The sequence below is a fragment of the Peromyscus californicus genome, unplaced genomic scaffold (assembly GCF_007827085.1).
Source record: "Peromyscus californicus insignis strain IS unplaced genomic scaffold, ASM782708v3 Scaffold_9__1_contigs__length_137607984, whole genome shotgun sequence".
In the NCBI taxonomy this organism is placed as follows: domain Eukaryota; kingdom Metazoa; phylum Chordata; class Mammalia; order Rodentia; family Cricetidae; genus Peromyscus; species Peromyscus californicus.
This window is the reverse complement of record NW_026294617.1, coordinates 65693943-65712248: the sequence shown is the minus strand read 5'-3', so window position 1 is coordinate 65712248 and position 18306 is coordinate 65693943. Positions and strand designations below refer to the sequence as shown.

General features: G+C 43.6%; 1 protein-coding gene across 4 annotated transcripts in view; it reads right to left on the bottom strand.

Annotated features, from left to right (window-relative positions):
- The window catches only part of Lrba (LPS responsive beige-like anchor protein), a 563056-nt gene extending 544994 nt beyond the window's left edge, over nucleotides 1-18062 (bottom strand). For 3 of the 4 annotated variants that reach the window (XM_052731912.1, XM_052731914.1, XM_052731915.1), the window contains exons 1-2: nucleotides 17037-17610; nucleotides 16221-16692 (exon numbers count right to left, since the gene is read on the bottom strand). In XM_052731912.1, coding sequence (XP_052587872.1) covers nucleotides 16221-16436 — 216 coding nt within the window. In that variant the 5' untranslated portion in view covers nucleotides 16437-16692; nucleotides 17037-17610. Of the gene's footprint in view, nucleotides 1-16220; nucleotides 16693-17036; nucleotides 17611-17941 lie in introns of those variants that run through there. The other variant, XM_052731913.1, reaches the window with a different exon arrangement.
- Between the last annotated feature and the right edge of the window lie 244 nt (nucleotides 18063-18306).

Below are 18306 nucleotides of genomic sequence, written 5' to 3'. Positions count from 1 at the left end.
CCTGAGAGGGATTAGGTGTGGCTTTGTTGGAGTAGGTGTGGCCTTGTTGGAGGACGTGTGAAGCTTAGAGTTGGCCTTGGAGTTTCAGAAGCACAAGCCAGGCCCAGTGGCTCTCTCTTCCTGCTACCTGCAGATCCTATAGAACTCTCAGCTACCTCTCCAGCACCATGTCTGCTTGTGTGCCACCATGCTTCCCATCATAACAACGGACTAAACCTCCAAAACTGTAAGCCAGCCCCAATTAAATGTTTTCCTTTATAAGAGCTGTTGTGGTCATGGTGTCTCTTCACAGCAATAGAACACTAAGACAGGCAATGACTTAAGTAAGTTATATTTGCTTTATGTCAGTTTCATCATTTATAAAGTGAATATTACACTATAGCTTAGAACTTTGATTTCAATTACCTCCTACAGAACTACTAAAGAATAGAATAAAGCTGGGAGTGGTGGCACTTGTGAAGTTAAGTCAGGAAGATCAGAAGTTCAAGGTCTTCCTCAGCTACACTGTGACTTCAACACCAGCCTGAGCTAATCTAAAATAAAGAGAATAATGTGGGAATGATATAGAAGTGATATTAGATCATATACAACTTCTAACAAAATTCAGAGGAAAGCCTTAGCCATATATGAAGATTGTAGAAGAAGAGAAACTTAGAGACGTGCAAGCAATGCCTGCTTAAAGACTTCAGAAATCACTTTCCATTTTCCACCACATTCAATGGTTGTCTAGATACAACAGGTGAAGAAACTGTAAAATATCCCTTTGAATAGTAATTTCATAGTAATCTAAGAAAATTGGTGATGATATTAATAATCATTTCCTAAATAGCTTTATATAACCTTTAATGCTGATTTTTTTTTCTTCTTTTGTTGTTTTATGTCTTTGTTTTTGTGTACTGTGTCAGGGTCTTGCTTCTCTAGCTCTGGCTAGACTGGAATGTTACTGTGCAGAACCAGCTGATCTTGGCCTTGGACCTGGAACTCTGCTGTGAAGAACTAGAAGCCTTGAACTTAGAGTGACCTTCCTGCCTCTGCCTCTGCCTCCTGAATGCTGGGACTGCCACCATGCCTAGGCTCCTCACCATTTTAAACACTAATGAACTGCTTTAAATTAGAGCCACTTTGTTTTTAAAATCATAGGCTGACATCACATTTGAAATTGATTATTATATTATAATAAATCTGTTTAATTTTTGTAAATTAACATTAAATCAGCTCAAAGAACACAAAAACTATATTATAGGATTTAATACATATATTACTTCATGAGAGAAGTATCATTTAGTAGGAAAAAATAACATCTCATCAGACTCATGAGAGGTAAAATTATTTTAAATTCTCACAGCTTTATGAGACTCAATATAGTTTATAAGTAAAAATGTCATACCAATGAAGTCACTATGCATTGAACAAACATCTCATTAGACAACAGAACATCCTTTCCATTTCCCTAACAATAGATTCCTCTCAAAAGAAACATAGTTGCTGGGTGTAGCAGCCCAGGGAAGCAATTCCAGAATTTGTGATAGAAGGGAGATCAGGAAGAGTTCAAGGTCATCCTTGACTACAAAGTAAGTTACAAACCAGTCTGGGCTACATGATATTCTGTCTCAAAAAAATAAATAAATAAGATAAAAATAAATAAATAAAACTGAGAAATCATGAGTTTTCTCTCTTTTCTGTAAGAAAACACACACATACACACAACCCCATCATGGTGACACATGTCTTTAGCAATGGGGAGGCTAAGACAAAATGATAGAGAGCTCAAAGCCAGCCTAGAGAGGCTCTAAATAAATAATAAACTTAAAAAAATAAAGAAATAAAGACAGAAATATACACAGGGGTGAGGTGATGAAGAAAGAGAAGAGGGAAAAAATATCAGTCACTCACCACTTTCTAAAACCATGATTTTATAAAACATAAATTACCAAGAGAAAGCCTGAGAACCAAATGGGAACACCAAAGGGCAACAAGGACACCACCACAGAACAAATATCACAGTCACATAATCTTAGAAGTCACCTGGTTCCTAACTTCCTCAGTCACCCACAAATTAGTTTTAATTTACTTAACTCAATAAAATATTTATTATAGATGCAAATTTTTGTGCCAGGCAGTGGTGGTGCACAACTTTAATCCCAGCACTCAGGAGGCAGAGGCAGGCAGATCTCTGTGAGTTCGAGGCCAGCTTGGTCTACAGAGTGAGTTCCAGGAAAGGCGCAAAGCTACACAGAGAAACGATGTCCAAAAAAAAAAAAAAAAATGTATATGTGTACATCTTTCTTGATTCTTTCAGATTTAACTGGGTTTACACAGAATTAACTTCTGTGATTGAAATGTGCTCCCTTGAAGTACGGTATTTCTTACTTTCCATAAGTTAGGTACCAAGTGACTTCTAAGATTATGTGCCATGTCTGTCCAGAGTCAGTCCTTTGTCGCCCCACCCCCACCCCAGGGAAAATACCCCTGCCCCTTTTCCCTTGTCCCCTTCCCCTTCTCCCAAGTCCTCTATCTCCTGTATTTGTCTCTTATTCCTTGTCCTCTGTCCCCCTGGGGCAGATAAATCTCTTTTGTGCTGAGAACTTGGCTTTGGGGGCCCTGAGCCAATACTTTTCCTTTCAATGATCTTGGACTAATCTTCTGAAACTGTAAGCACGTCCCCAATTAAAGGCTTCTTTTTATGAGTTGCCTTGGTTATGGTATCTTTTTACAGCCACAGAATAGTAATCAAGACACTCAGGATGCACCCTATTTTTTGAGAGCCAATGAAAGAATAATAATGTAAAGGGGGGAAAATTACTTTAACAGCTGGTTGCTGTGGGATAATGCTTTTGTACACTGGTTTAATAAAACGCTGATTGGCCAGTAGCCAGGCAGGAAGTGTAGGCGGGATAAGCAGACAAGGAGAGACAGGAGACGACAGTCCACCTTCTAGAGAGCAGCATGTAATGGCACACAGGTAAAGCCACAGAACATGTGGTGACATACAGAGTAATAGAAATGGGCTAAATTTAAGTGTAAGAGCTAGTCAGTAGTAAGCCTGAGCTAACAGATGAGCAGTTTTAACTAATATAAGCCTCTGTGTGTTTACTTGGGTCTGAGTGGCTGTGGACCAGGTGGGACACAGAAAAACTTTCAGCTACAGCAGGTTATCATGCGGTACACACCTATAATACCAGCTACTTTGGAGGTGGAGGCTGAGGCATGAGAGTCTGTCTGGGCAACTTAGGAAGCTCTGTATCAAAATAGAAACAAAAAGGGCTAAAGATAGAGCTCAGTGATAAAGTACTCGCCTAGTATGTAAGAGGCCCTGGGTTAAATTCCAAACCCACCAAAAATGAAATAAAATAAAAAAGCAGGTTATGAGACTATTTTTAAAATAAATTCATGAGGGACTATAGAGATGGCTCAGCAGTTTAGAGTACTTGTTCTTTTGCAGAGGACCTAGGTTCAAGCCCCAGCAACCAGATGGCTCACAACCATCCCTAACACCAGTTCCAGATGATATGATTCTCTCTTCTGACCTGCACAGGGACCAGGCATGTATGTAGTACACAAACATACTTGTAGGCAAAACATTCATACACATAAAATAAACAAATAGATCTAAAGCAATTTTTTTAAAGAAAGAAAATTCATGGAATTGCTCTTTTAGATGCAAAAAGAATACTGAGGTAACTCAGAGTTGTATGATAACAGCCATATTTGTGAGGCTAGTTGGTCAAGTACTTATTGCACAAGCATAAGGACTTGAGTTCGGATCCTCAACACTCATGTAAAAGCTGGGTGCATCAGTGTACATCTATAACCCCAGCACTGGAGGCAGGAGGGCAAGACAGGCAGATACCAAGCTTGCAGGCCAGCTCATCTGGCTGAAGAAACAAGTTCCAAGTTCAGTAAGAGACCTTCTCTCAAAGAATAAGGTGGAAAGCCATAGGAAAACACACTTGACATCAATATCAGCCTCTATACTCTCATAAACAGGCAAGTGAACAAACACACTTGTACGCCTACACAATACACACACACAAAACAAAATACACAAATAAATAAACAAATAAACCTAGTAAAGTATTGCATAACAAGGATGAGTCAGGCTTCTCAGTACCTAGGCAAAAAGGCCAGGGTGGCATGGACTACAATCCCAATGCAAGGGGGTGTAGAGGCAGCAAGATTCCTGGGGCTTACTGGCCAGCCAGGCTAGTTGAATCAGTGACCTCTAGGTTTAGTGACAGACTCTGCTTCAAAAAATAAAATAAAGTAGAAGGCAACTGAGGAAGACAACCAATGTCAACCTCCAGCATCCATGTGCATATGCACACAAAAGCTCACACACACATGCAAACACATACAGACACAGACATACAAAAACACAGCTGAGCTACATGTTGGTGCAAGCCCATAATACTAGTGCCAAGGAGGATGAGGCAGAAAGACTGTGAGTTCATGGCCTGCCTGAGCTATATAATAAGAGCCTGTTTTTAAAAGAGAAAAAAAAGTAAGGGATATGGTATAATTCAGTGGTACGCTGCTTGCCTAGCCACAAAGGCCTGGATTCCATAGGAAAGAAGAAACGAATGGACAGGGAGAGAGGAGAGAGGTAGGGAGAGGAATAGAGAAGGAGGGAGGGAAGGAAGGACAAGCTGCCTAGCAAGTATCTTTCAAATAAAATATAAAAATACAAACAAAATACGCCGTGAGGTTTATTTACATGACATAGCTTTGTACAGAAAATAGAAACTAGACTTTCTAATATTTACAGTTTATTTAATAAAAAGATTAAGATATTTAGCTGGGTGGTGGTGGCACACGTCTTTAATCCCAGCACTTGGGAGGCAGAGCCAGGTGGATCTCTGTGAGTTCGAGGCCAGCCTGGGCTACAGAGGAAAGGCTCCAAATCTACACAGAGAAACCCTGTCTCGAAAAAAAAAAGATTAAGATATTTAAATTTAACCTAGTTTTTGGGTTTTGTTTGTTTGGTTGGTTGGTTGGTTGGTTGGTTGGTTGGCTGGTTTTTTGGTTTTTTGAGACAGGGTTTCTCTGTGTAGTTTTGGTGCCTATCCTGGATCTCGGTCTGTAGACCAGGCTGCCCTCGAACTCATGGAGATCCAACCGCCTCTGCTTCCCAAGTACTAGGATTAAAGGCGTGTGACAGGCCGGGCGGTGGTGGCGCACGCCTTTAATCCCAGCACTCGGGAGGCAGAGCCAGCTGGATCTCTGTGAGTTCGAGGCCAGCCTGGTCTCCAAAGCGAGTACCAGGAAAGGCGCAAAGCTACACAGAGAAACCCTGTCTCGAAAAACCAAAAAAAAAAAAAAAAAAAAAAAAAGGCGTGTGACACCGCCGCCCGGCAACCTAGATTATTTTAAGGCAGTTTATATATGTTATCCAGGCTGGCTCCAATTTCTAAACTCAAGAAATCTTCAGGACTCACCCTACTAAGCAAAAGAGTACTAAGAGTTATGCTACTATGCCCAGCTTTTAGCAAATAGCTTCAGAGTGCTAAGCATTATGAGCATTTCTAGAGGGTCAAAGATAAAACGGTTTTATGGTTCCTCTACATCAGTGGTTCTCAACCTGTGGGTCATGACCCCTTTCCAGTCAACCAAATTTTTCACAAGTGTCACCTAAGACCATCAGAAAACACAGAGATTTACATTACAATTCATAACAACAGCAAAATTACAGTTATGAAGTAGCAATGAAAATAATTTGATCATTGGAGGACACTTATTAAAGTTTTTAAAATTTCACCAATTCACCATTCCACAACATGAGGAACTATAATAAAGGGTCAAAACATTAGGAAGGTTGAAAACCACTGCTCTATATATTATGGGGGGAAAAACTGTATTTGGGCACTTTTATTTCAAACACACAAAAACTACACCAAGTTTGAGACCAGCCTAAACTATATTAGATGGACCAAAAAAAAAAAAAAAAGTATATCTAAAAAGATATTTTATAAAACTTAAATACACTGAAATAGTCATCTAAGTCAGAAAGAGAAATAAAATTCTTATTTACTTACCTTTTCTGTTAATCCTTAAACAGAAAAAAATCTATTTTTAATTACCAAACTATTTCTCAGTTTAAAATAGAACAATTCAAGTAAGAACTTGCATACTTATAATGCCTAAACTATCAAACAATTACATCTAGAAAATTATTAAAGTTTTTAAAATTTCACCAATTCACCATTTCACTGTTATCAACATTAGCAATCCATCTAATCTACTCATAAGTCCCACAAATGTTCACACTCACACTCTTTGAACCCCTTATTCTTCTTACAGAAAACTGAATGTACAAAAATATCTACAAACGGGGAATGGTGGTACGCATCTATAGCCCCAGTGTTCAGGAGGCTTAAGCAGGAGAATTACAAATTCAAAAAGAAAAACAACTGAAAATTGCTAGAACAGTTAGGAGAAGGCTCAATGGATAAACTGCTGGCTGAGATCCACACAATGCCCACGAGGGTGTGACCGCCGACCTGTAATTTCAACTCTCCAGGGCTTAGAAGGCAAAGACAGGAACTCTGTAGCAAGCAGGCTAGTGAGACTAGCCAATTGGTGAGCTCTGGTTCTGAGACCCTACCTCGATGAATGAGGGGAAGGACAAAGAGGACTCCCCATGTCAAGGTCCAGACTCTACACATCGATGTGAACACACATACACATGCTCACCACACACATATACACATGTCAAAAAAAATTCACTAAATGAAAAGAGCTAGGTAAAGGAGAAATGCTCTATGTTCATGAACTGAACCAATATTCCCCAAAGTGATCTACCGATTCACCACTCCCTATCAAAATCCCTGCTTGCTAGCCAGGCATAGTGGTAAATACCTTTAGTCCCATCACTCAGGAGGTAGAGGTAGATGGAGCTCTATGAGTTTGAGGCCAGCCTATGTCTACATAGTGAGTTCTGGAACAGCCAGGGCTATGTGGAGAAAGACCCTGTCTCAAAAAAATAAAAATTAAATTCCTACTTGTTTTTTCAGAAAATCTAATAATCTGAACCTACAATTCCCTTGGAAATACAAAGAACCTAGAATAATCAAAATAATCTTGAAAAAGAGAAACACAATAAGAGGGCTACATTCACTGTTTTAAAACTTACTACAAAGCTACAGTAATCAACATAGTTTGATGATAATGTAAAAAGACATACAGATCAATGGAAAATAAATAAACTAGGAATCTGTAGCACAGGGGTACAGTCCATGCTTAGTGCATGTGCATACACACAGCCTTGGGTTTCATCTACAGCTCTATAAAATAGAAATATATAATGTAATGAGCTAGAGAGATAGCTCTGTCGGCAAAATGCTATTCCCACAAACATGTCAAACTGAGTATCAACCCTAGCACCATGTTAAAAAGCCCATCAGCACCAGGGATGATAGTGCACACCTTAAGCCCAGCTTTCCTGAGGTAGAAGAAAGAGGATCTATCTCTCTTAGTCCAAGGCCAGATTGGTCTACATAGCAAGTTTCAGGTCATCCCGAGCTATATAGGTAGACCTGCCTAAAGGAAATAAATAAATCCCATACCTGTCATCTCATTCTAAGGAGGTCAAGAAAGGAGGATCCCTAGGACTTGCTTGCTAGCTAGACTTGCCAAATGAGTTCAGTGAAAACCTTGTCTCAAAATATAAAGTGCCCACAGATGAGTATAATTTGCACCCTCATCAAAGAAGTTTCTTTTCTCAGCAGGCACGGACCACTACAGAAAGCTGCAACTAGTCAAAATGCATATAACAACCAACTGTGGGGTGTCTGGTCCCACCTAATGCACTAACATGACCCTCACACTGAAGGCTCAGGGAACAGAGCACGAGAGGGGGTGGAAAGAGTCTGAGAGCCAAAGGACCAGTCCATCTGCTACAAGATGAGTCTCCTAGGTATGACAGGGAAAGGACACCCAGGAATGGCAACAGTGTGGCTGCTTAAACCAGACCTCAACAGTGACAGCACCAGCGGACAACATGGATGGGGAATCACTTGGGGTCCCACCCCTAGAGAAAGACCTGCTGAGAGAGGGAGACTTTTTCTCCCTCAGAGACAAGTACCCTAAATGGTTATCAATGCCAACAGTCAGCCTCCCCACCAAAAAGAAACACATATAAGCAACACTAAACAGACAGCAGGTTGAACATACAAATGTGTGTGCATTTAATATATGTGTTCACATACACATACATATGTTGATATACATATGCATATATATGTCACAATAACAAAGAATAAGAGACCATGGATTCGAAATGGAGCAAGGGGGGATTGTATGGATGGAAAGGGCTGGACTGAAGCAAAATGGGGGGGGAGCAAATGATAAAATTAAATTTTAATCTTAAAAAAAATCTATTCTCGCCGGGTGGTGGTGGCGCACGCCTTTAATCCCAGCACTCGGGAGGCAGAGGCCGGCGGATCTCTGTGAGTTCGAGGCCAGCCTGGGCTACCAAGTGAGTTCCAGGAAAGGCGCAAAGCTACACAGAGAAACCCTGTCTCGAAAAACCAAAAAAAAAAAAAAAAAAAAATCTATTCTCTGACAAAAAAAAAGAACGTCACAAGGTGGACAACAATTGAAGAAGATACACAGCCCTCAATTTTCGACCTCCATGCATACATATACAAGTATACAAACATGCCCTGCATGCACATGCACACATACAGACACACAAACTCTGTAATGAAAACAAAGAGTCAAGACAGATATTTACACTTGCAGTCAACTGAGTCTCAGCAAAGGCACCAAGACAGAACAATACTAGGAACAGCTAGCTTTTCAACAAATAGCAACAAGGCAATCAGATAACCATGAAAAAAAAAATCACATCCTACAAAAATTAACTCAAAATCGATCACAGGCTAATTAAAAATTTTAATGTTTTGAACACAGGATATAAATATTCCAAAATTAGGTAATAAAATTAAATAAAATTAAATTGTAATAATGGTTGAAAAACTCTATAAATTGACTTATGTAAAGAAACTATATATACTTGTTGTAGAATATTATTTTAAGGTATGTTACTTTTGTTTAACTCTGTGAAGCTGTGTTACTATACCTGTCTAAAACACCTGATGGTCTAATAAAGCTCTGAATGGTCAATAGAGTCAGGAGAAAGGATAGGCAGGGCTGGCAGGCAGAGAGAATATATAGGAGAAATCCGGGAGCAGAAAGATCAAGGAGGAAGTAGCCAGAGAAGGAAGAGGACATCAGGAGCCAGCCACTCAGCTACACAGCAAGCCAAGGAGTAAGAAACAAAGAAAGGTATACAGGAATAGAAAAGGAAAAGTCCAGAGGCAATAGACAGACAGGGTAATTTGTTAAGGAAAGCTGGCAAGAAACAAGCCAAGCTAAGGCTGGGTATTCCTAAGTAAGAATAAGCCTCCATGTGTGATTTATTTGGGAGCTGGGTGGCAGGCCCCCCAAAAAAGAGAGAAAAAAAAACAACCAACAACACATACTGCTTAAGCTCATCAACACATTTCCCTGGTCAATAGCCCAATTAGTTCAGAACACAGGGACACAGACACTCCACCAAAGATATGAATAATGACTCAAGTGGTCCCACCGCCCTGCCTGGTTGGTAACCAACCAAACTACAACTTAAGAGGAATACACCAGACTGAAGCTAAAATCAGGAAAAACAAAACAGAAACAAAATGAAACTTTACTTGAAATCTTGCGCTACCTTTGGACTCCTGATAAATAATTCCATAAATCCTTTTATTGTGCTCAAAGCAATTGAGTTTTCCTTTTTGGCGGGAGAAGCAGGTTTATCAAGACAGGTCTTCTCTGTGATACCCTGGCTGTCCTGGAACCTGTCTGTAGACCAGGCTCTCCTAGAACTCAGAAATATGCCACCCCAGTGCTGGAATTAAAGGCATATAATACCATGCCCACCAGCAGTTGAGTTTTCTATCACTAACAAATTACAAAAGGATCATTAACAAGAATGTTTATAGAGTACATTATTCTTAATCCTCATATGTATGATTACAGGTATTATATAGAAGTAATCTAGATACTAACAGGACAATAAAAACCCATTGGATGAGTTATCTTTATATAAAAGTTCATATAAGAGTTTAAAAGTGGCCGGGCGGTGGTGGCGCACGCCTTTAATCCCAGCACTCGGGAGGCAGAGCCAAGCGGATCTCTGTGAGTTCGAGGCCAGCCTGGGCTACCAAGTGAGTTCCAGGAAAGGCGCAAAGCTACACAGAGAAACCCTGTCTCGAAAAACCAAAAAAAAAAAAAAAATTTAAAAAAAAAAAAGAGTTTAAAAGTGTAGAGACAGGTGGAGAGCTGGATCACCAGCCTAGCTCTAGATTCAGTTAGAGACCCTGTCTCGAATGAATAAGGTTGAAGGTAATAGAGCAAGACACCCAAGATCCTCCCCTGACTTCTACATGTGCTTGTGAACATGTGCCCAGGCTCACACACCTGTATAAAGGCACATACACCATACATATACATACATACACACACAGAGTTTAAAAAGTAACCAACTATGGATTTATACAGTCTGTACAAAATTTTTAAATGTTGCAATTTCTATTTTTAAAGCTTTTTAAATCTAGATTCCTAATTTTCTCCTCCAAAAACTAAAGATGTACAAAACCACTGAGTTCACATTACTGTGAGACAATAATCAGCCAGAACGGAATAGCTGCTGCCCACTTAAGTCCACAAAGGGTATTCTGTACTGCTAATAAAAACAGATTTATTTAATATCTAACTCCTCTATTTAATCAAAAATATATGTCAATTGCTACACAGTAAATAATAAAAATCACATTCTATTTTTCAAGCTTTAACATTTAAATTAAAAATTATAGGCTGTACATGGTAGTGTTATTATCTACTTGTAATCCTAATACTCAGGAAGATGAAGTAGGAGGATCTCAAATTCAAAAGCAGCCTAGGCTACACCGAAAGTTCTAGCTCAGCACCGCTACATATTACATAAGGAGGCTCTGTCTCAAAAAATAAATAAATAAACAAGGTGGGGAGCAACAGGAAACTCCTGGACACGCCTTCAATCCCAGCACTCAGGAGGCAGAGGCAGGTAGATGTCTGTAAGTTTGAGGCCACCTGTTCTACTGAGTGAGTTCTACTACAGTCAGAACTACATAGAGAGACCCTGTCTCAAAACACTCCCTCCCCACCAAAAAAAAGGGTGGGGAGTGTCAACTTGACTACATCTGGAATTAACTAAAACCCAAATATGAAGGGTATATCTGTGGAGGTTTTTAGCTTACTTTGAAGTGGGAAGATCAATTTCTAATCCTGATCTTTGAGATAGGAAGACATGCTTTTAATCCGGATCTTGAGGCAGGAAGACACACCGTTACTTCAGACTTTTTGAACTGGGAAAACTCAACTCTAATCTGGGCCACAGCTTTTGATAGAAGCCTATCTAAGGACATGGAAGAAGGAAGCTTTGCTCTTTGCCTGCTTGCTCTCGCCTCAATAGCAAGTCCACTCTTTCACTGGCATCAGGGCCTACATCTTCAGGATTCTGGAATATACTGAAGACCAGCAGAGACAACCAGCTTCATGAACTAAACAACTACTGGATTCTTGGACCTTCCATTTATAGGCAGCCATTGTTGGACTGGCTGGACCACAGTCATTCTAATAAATCCCCTTTATAAATATATATATACACACACACACTTACTAACTGAACAACTCTGGAAACAGTGGTTTTTAACATTAGGAACTTATTGTTTAAAGTGACAAATATTTAATCAGTTAAAAAAAAAAGATTGTAGAGCATGTTTTTTTAGTTGGGAACACTAGTGTGTGCCTTTAGTCCTAGCTACTGGGGAGGCTGGAATAGAAAGATCACTTTGGGGGGTTGGGGATTTAGCTCAGTGGTAGAGCGCTTGCCTAGCAAGCGCAAGGCCCTGGGTTCGATCCTCAGCTCCAAAAAAAAAGAAAGATCACTTTGAATACTGGAGTACAAGGCTAACACAGAGACCTCATCTACCAAACAGGAACAAAAGAACGTTATATAAACCATATATATATATATATATATATATATATATTCCTACTTTAATAACAATATGCCTAAAAAGTGGAAAAAGTTATGATACCAGTAGTGGCAAGTTTTATGTCAACTTGACACAAGCTAGAGCCATCTGAGAGGAAGGAACCTCAATTAAGAAAATGCCTCCATAAGATCAGGTTGTAGGCAAGTCTGTAGGGCATTTTCTTAACTAATGACTGATGGGGGAGGGCCCAGCCCACTGTAAGTGGTGCCATCCCTGAGCTGGTGGCCCTGGGTTCTTTTAAAAAAAAAACAAAAAACTGGCTGAGCAAGCCAGTAAGCAGCACCCCTCCATGACTTCCGCATCAGCTCCTGCCTCCAGGTTCCTGCCCTGTTTGAGCTTATGTCCTGACTTCCTTTAATGATGAAAAGTGATGTGGAAGAACAAGTCAAATAAGCCCTTTCCTCTCCAACTTGCTTTTGGTCATGGTGTTTCATCACAGCAATAGTAATCCCAACTACCCAAAAACATAGTTTATATTTATTAATGAAAACTCCACTAGAGACTAACTCTTCTGGTTTGATTTTTTTTTTTTAATGGTTTTTCCAAGACAGTTTCTCTGTGTAGCCCTGGCTGGCCTAGAACCCACAGAGATCCACCTGCCTCTGCCTCCCGAGTGCTGGGATTACAGACGTGTGCCGCCACTGCTGGGCCGAGACTACACAGGGCCTACACTGCTGTAATTTCATGACGTACATATGTCTCATGCTATTGCTTGTTTCCAACTTTTCACAATTTTGGAAGTTTTAATTCAATTTACTGTTAAGAAAAAAGTTAGGGGGCTGAGAGATGTCTCAGTGGTTAAGAGCACTGGCTCCTCTTCATGAGGACCCAGGTTCAATTCCCAGCACCCACAAGGCAGCTCACATAGGGTTTGCCTTAGACCTGAGACAGCTCCTCCTCCTCCTCCTCCTCCTCCTCCTCCTCCTCCTCCTCCTCCTCCTCCTCCTCCTCCTCCTTGTAACTCCAGCTGCAAGAGATCCGGAACCCTCACACAGAAACACATGCAGGCAGAACACCGATACAACTCCGGATCTCCAAGTTGGAAGCCAGCTTGATCTACAGAGAGTTCAGGACAGCCAGAGCCACACAATGAAACCCTGTCCGGGGTGGGGGGGAAGATGGGGCCAGTCAGATGGCTCAACTGGTAAAAGCACTTGTGGACAATCTCATTTCCATCCCCAGAATGCACAAAAAGCCAGATGCTCGGCCTCATATCTGCAATCCCAACACTCCTTCAGTGAGGAAGGAAGCAGAAACAGGAGAATCACCCCAAAGTGCAAGGGCCTGCTAGCCCAGAGTACACAGAGCAGCACAAACAAGAAGAGAAACTCTGTCTCACCAAGGTGGAAGTAGAGAACCAACACCCAAAATCTGCCCTCTGACCTCCACACCCATGCCATGGCACACTCACCTGCAGTTACACACACACACACACACACACACACACACACACACACACACACACGATAATAATAAATAAAATATTTTAAATAAATAAGGTGGAGAAGTCATTGAGGACGACACCAGACATCAACCTCTGGTCTACACACATACATACACCAGTACATACACACAAACACATACACATGCACAAAAAAAGCAAAGAAAAAAGTTAATAATCAACTTTCTGCACAAACTGAATGAGAAACCAATGATGTGAAGAAGTAAAACAATTATGTTTAGTTTTAAGGTCTTTTTAAAGCAATATTGTAGAAAGCGTTTTGAAAGTTGGGGGGAAAAAAAAGGAATAAAATCCACTGGTGAAGGTTCAGCCATGAATATTTATCAAGATGAATGACCGCTGCGTCCTTTTCGGAAAGCAATACCAGAGGTACAAAAAAGCTGCTTAGAGATGAAAACAACTCCACACCAGTTCACGTGACAGATATATTCCTGGAAAGACTAATCCTAAAAAGCAAATTGTAGGCCATCTATGTAACCTTTCAGTACCTCGGTTTCCTCATCTTTGAAATGGCACATATGCATTAGAAGAGTTATTCAGAAAGGACTTAAATAATAAAGCCACCTGGCCCGGCGCCTAGCCCAGAACCACAACTCACACTACATCCACTAGGATGGGGCACAGCAGTAGTAACAAGGGGCTGAACCAGCTGGACTACCAACACGTGAGTCCCCCTACTTTTCTCAGAGCCCCTATTTTAGTCATACAAAGTACTCTAAAGGATGACAAAGGAAAGGAGCCTCCAGCTCCTCCTCTCCCCACCCTACAGAGAAGGACCATGGAAGAAGAGGAAGTGCGAAGGGCAGACTGTCCCTCTTTCTCCCCTGCCACTGACTACCAACATGTAACCGTGAGGGGCCTAACCTTAAAATCCTTAGCGGGCCTACACCTCAGCAAACTATTAGTACAGAATTTAGATTTTCTTCAATGATAAAAATGAAAGTGATTCCTGTTTGGTCATCCACCCCAGCACGGCACACTATAAAGAACAGAGGAGTCTCAATCTTCCTGCCAAAGAACGTTGTGTTTTCACATACAAACAACTAAGTATGGACTGTATCACTACCAGATTTCTGTTTACCATCCACTCCACAGTACATTAGGTTTGAAAAAAGAAACCAAAAAAAAAAAAAAAAAAAAAAAAAAGTTTTTTGGATGTAAAGGAATAGAAGAATCCGTGTTTTATCTCACTGTTGAAAGCTCCAAACACACAAAAAAATCTCCAAAATGTTGAAGCTGGATGATGGATATAGCGTTCACTATACTACTCAATTTTATATATATTTGGTCATTTCCATAATATATAGTTTCAAAACACGTGTATGAATGTGTCTGTCAGTATTTATATCTAAAGTGAGAATACAACAATCCAGTAGAGAAATAAAATATGGTCTCAAGTTTTCATGCTTCAAAAGGAAGTGAATTGCTGGGCGGTGGTGGCGCATGCCTTTAATCCCAGCACTCGGGAGGCAGAGGCAGGGGGATCTCTGTGAGTTCGAGGCCAGCCTGGTCTACAGAGTGAGATCTAGGACAGGCACCAAAACTACACAGAGAAACCCTGTCTTGAAAAAAACAAAAAACAAACAACAACAACAAAAAAAAAAAAAAAAAAAGTGAATTCACCTACCTATTTAGTCATTCTGGAATCATCTGTATTGCAAATGACTTGACTACTAGTGAAGGCCTACTGGAGGAAATAATTAACTGCCTGGAGTAAGACAAGTCTAACCTTGAAAACACACAGTTACTAAACTATTTATATTTGGTATCTAACACTGGCTGAGTGAAAGAGAGGAAATTATTTTAAAGCCAGACTTCTGACTCTTTCAAGTTGACAAGCAACAGAAAATAAAAAAAATCTAAGAAGGCTCCACTAAAGGTAATTTCTCAGAATAGAATGAAAGAAAAAAATAAAAGTATCTCATATCCACTTACAATAACAGTCACAGCCCACCATAGTATAATCAGCAACTTCCAATGACCAACTGTGTTTTACTGCTACACATGAATTTACGAAAACATAAAGCTCATACTGTGGCTGCCTCAGGCCTTTTTCAAACTGCCATTCAATTATTATAAGATCACTTTAAATATTAACGATAGATTCACTCCAAACTTTAATCTTTGCTAGTTATTTCTAAAACTAGTCAAAATTAAAAATATTAATTTGCAATGTTAGCCGTTCATTAACACTATGGACATGAATTTTGTATTTAAAACTAACTATGGCAAAACATAACTTAGGCAAAGACTTATACATATTAGCTCCCAAGTCCAAAAAAGTCACTCGTGTAAAATGTTAAAGAGAAAGGCAGGCTTAAAACTTACACTCCGGGGGGGAGAGGGGATTACAGCCAAATTCTCCATTGAACACCTGACACCTACACACACACACACACACACACACACACACACACACACACAAATACACTTCCACATCAACATTTGCTCCCTTAGCACAAAAGTGATCTGTTCATTCAAAACCTGAAGTGTCAAACTTTTGCATAATTCTCTTTAAACTGAAATACAAGTAATTGTTTCATTTAGGTCAAGTGGAATTTTGTGTCTCTCTCTGTGGAAAAAGCCATTAGTTTGAGTGAAGCACATGACCCCAGCTTCGTCTTGTTCCCCAACTCACCGAGAAAAAGTATATGCTTATAAATGATTCATCTACTTACCAGGTTAAACACAGTTTCTACAATATCCCTATTGGACACTTCTCCAACTTCAACCAAGCCCGTCAGCACGGCGAACTTCATTCGGATGCCCCTGATGGGGAGCCCCGGCTTCAGAGACAACGCAGCCCCTTCCGCAGGGGTCTCTTCACTCCCTCCACCGCCCCCGTCATCACCTGTTGGTGGCCGGGAAGGGGCACGGTCGTCTTCACTAGCCATTACTAGTTCCCGAGAAAGGACAACTCAAGAGTCACCCGGGGCCAGCAGCCGCTGCACCGACGGGAGGCACGACCCGCGCAAACGCTAAGCCCAGAAGGGCTTTGGGTTCCAACTTGAGGAGAAACCCCAGAAAGCAGTTGCTGTGGAAAGTCCTTGGCGTCGCCCTCCTCCTCCTCCTCCTCCTCCTCCTCCTCCTCCTCCTCTTGGAGACTATGTGTCCAATCTCTCTCCCCGAGGCTGACAACAACGCCAAACCCTATTGGAAGATTAAACATATGTTAACGAGGCTGGGTTCCGCCGTGGGATTTTTTAGGGAGGAGAGGGAAAAAAGAGTTACTGTCTCGTCTGATAAGTTACTCAAGGCACCCGAGGGCCAGCCGGCCGCTCCTCCCGGGCTCGGGAGCGGGGCCTGGCGAAGGCGGGTCCTCCAGGCCCGCGGGCGGGTTCACGCCTCCCTCCTCCCCCCCCCCCCCGCCACCCCGCGCAGGTGGTGGGCGCAGGCAGGTGCACCGCGGGGGAAACTGTCGCGGGGGGGGGGGGACCGGGAGGGGGGACGCCCCCCCCCCGCCACCACCACTGGGGTACCAAGTCCCTCCTCACCCCGAAGACTCCGGCCTCGTCCTCAACCCCCGCCGGGGCGCAGAGAGACGGAGGCGGCGGCGGCGGCGGAGATCCAGGGCAGGAAAAGGCGGGGGAAGGGGGCGGTGATTCTGCTCCGCGCTCGGCCCAGGGGGAGGAGGAGTGGAGCACCTCGCCCCGGCGGCACCTGAGCGGCGCTGAGGGCGAGGGAGGGAGGGAGAGAGGGAGGGAGGGAGGTGTGTGTGTGTGTCGGGGCGGGCGGGAAGGCAGGCCCGGCGCGCGCGACGGCGAGGCGAGGAGGGAGGGAGGGGGGAGGAGGAAGGCCAGTGCACCTGGTCGCAGCCCTCCCAAGTTTGCCTAGTCCGCTCCCCGGGAGCCCGCGGCTGCCTAGAACTCCATGGTCTTCCCCCACTCCCGCCTAGGCCGCCCCGCCCCTGCGCTCGACCCTGCCCGAGCGGCTCCTGCAGGCGCCGGCGACGCCGCGACCCGCGCTGCGGCGGGGGCTGAGGATGCTACCGCCACAGACGGCCCAGCCCCGGCGCGCGGGACCGGCCCCTGGGCCCACGGAAGCGGCTCCGCGCCGCCATGACAGCGCCGGGGGCTGCCCGGCGTGCGCGTGCGCGGGCGCGGGCGCGCGGGGCGGTGGGGCGAGCGGGCGCCCCGGCGGAGGCGGCCGCGCGCGGCGGAGTTGTCGGGGGCGGGGGGGGGAGCGGGGGGTGGGGAGGGGGCACGTGCGGGGTGGGCCCGGGCACCGCGAGGGAGAGACGGGGAGGGAGGGAGGGGAGCCGAGCACGCGCTTCCTGGCGGGGGGCGCGCGGGCGGGCGCGCGCCTCGGGAGCGCGCTGCCCAGGTAGTGCGGAGCCGCGCTGGCTATTCCCGCCCCCCCCCCCCCCCCCCCCCGCCCGCTTGCACTCGCTAGCCCGGACCTTGCTTCGTGCAGCGCAGAGGCTAGGGTTGTTACGCCAGGGCAGGTCTCCGGGTGCCGAGGGAACCCGCCCCAACGTTGCCAAGGTGTCCTCTTGTTGGACTCTCGGAAGGAGGCCACCTGAGGGACCTAGGAGTCGTTGAGGTGGCGGCGCTGGAGCCTCTCCCGGGAGCAACTCCCTACCCCTGACCGCGCTCAGCTGCTGCTCGCCCGCGGCGCTGGCAGGGACTGGGAAAGCTTTCCACTGGGATGCCCCGGCAGCTGCCACGGCTCGGAGGGGAGGGACAGCGACCCGGAGGATTCCTTGCCTCGCAGCTGCCGCCCCAGCAGAGCTCTCCCACATTCTAAGGAGAAGAGGACTCATTC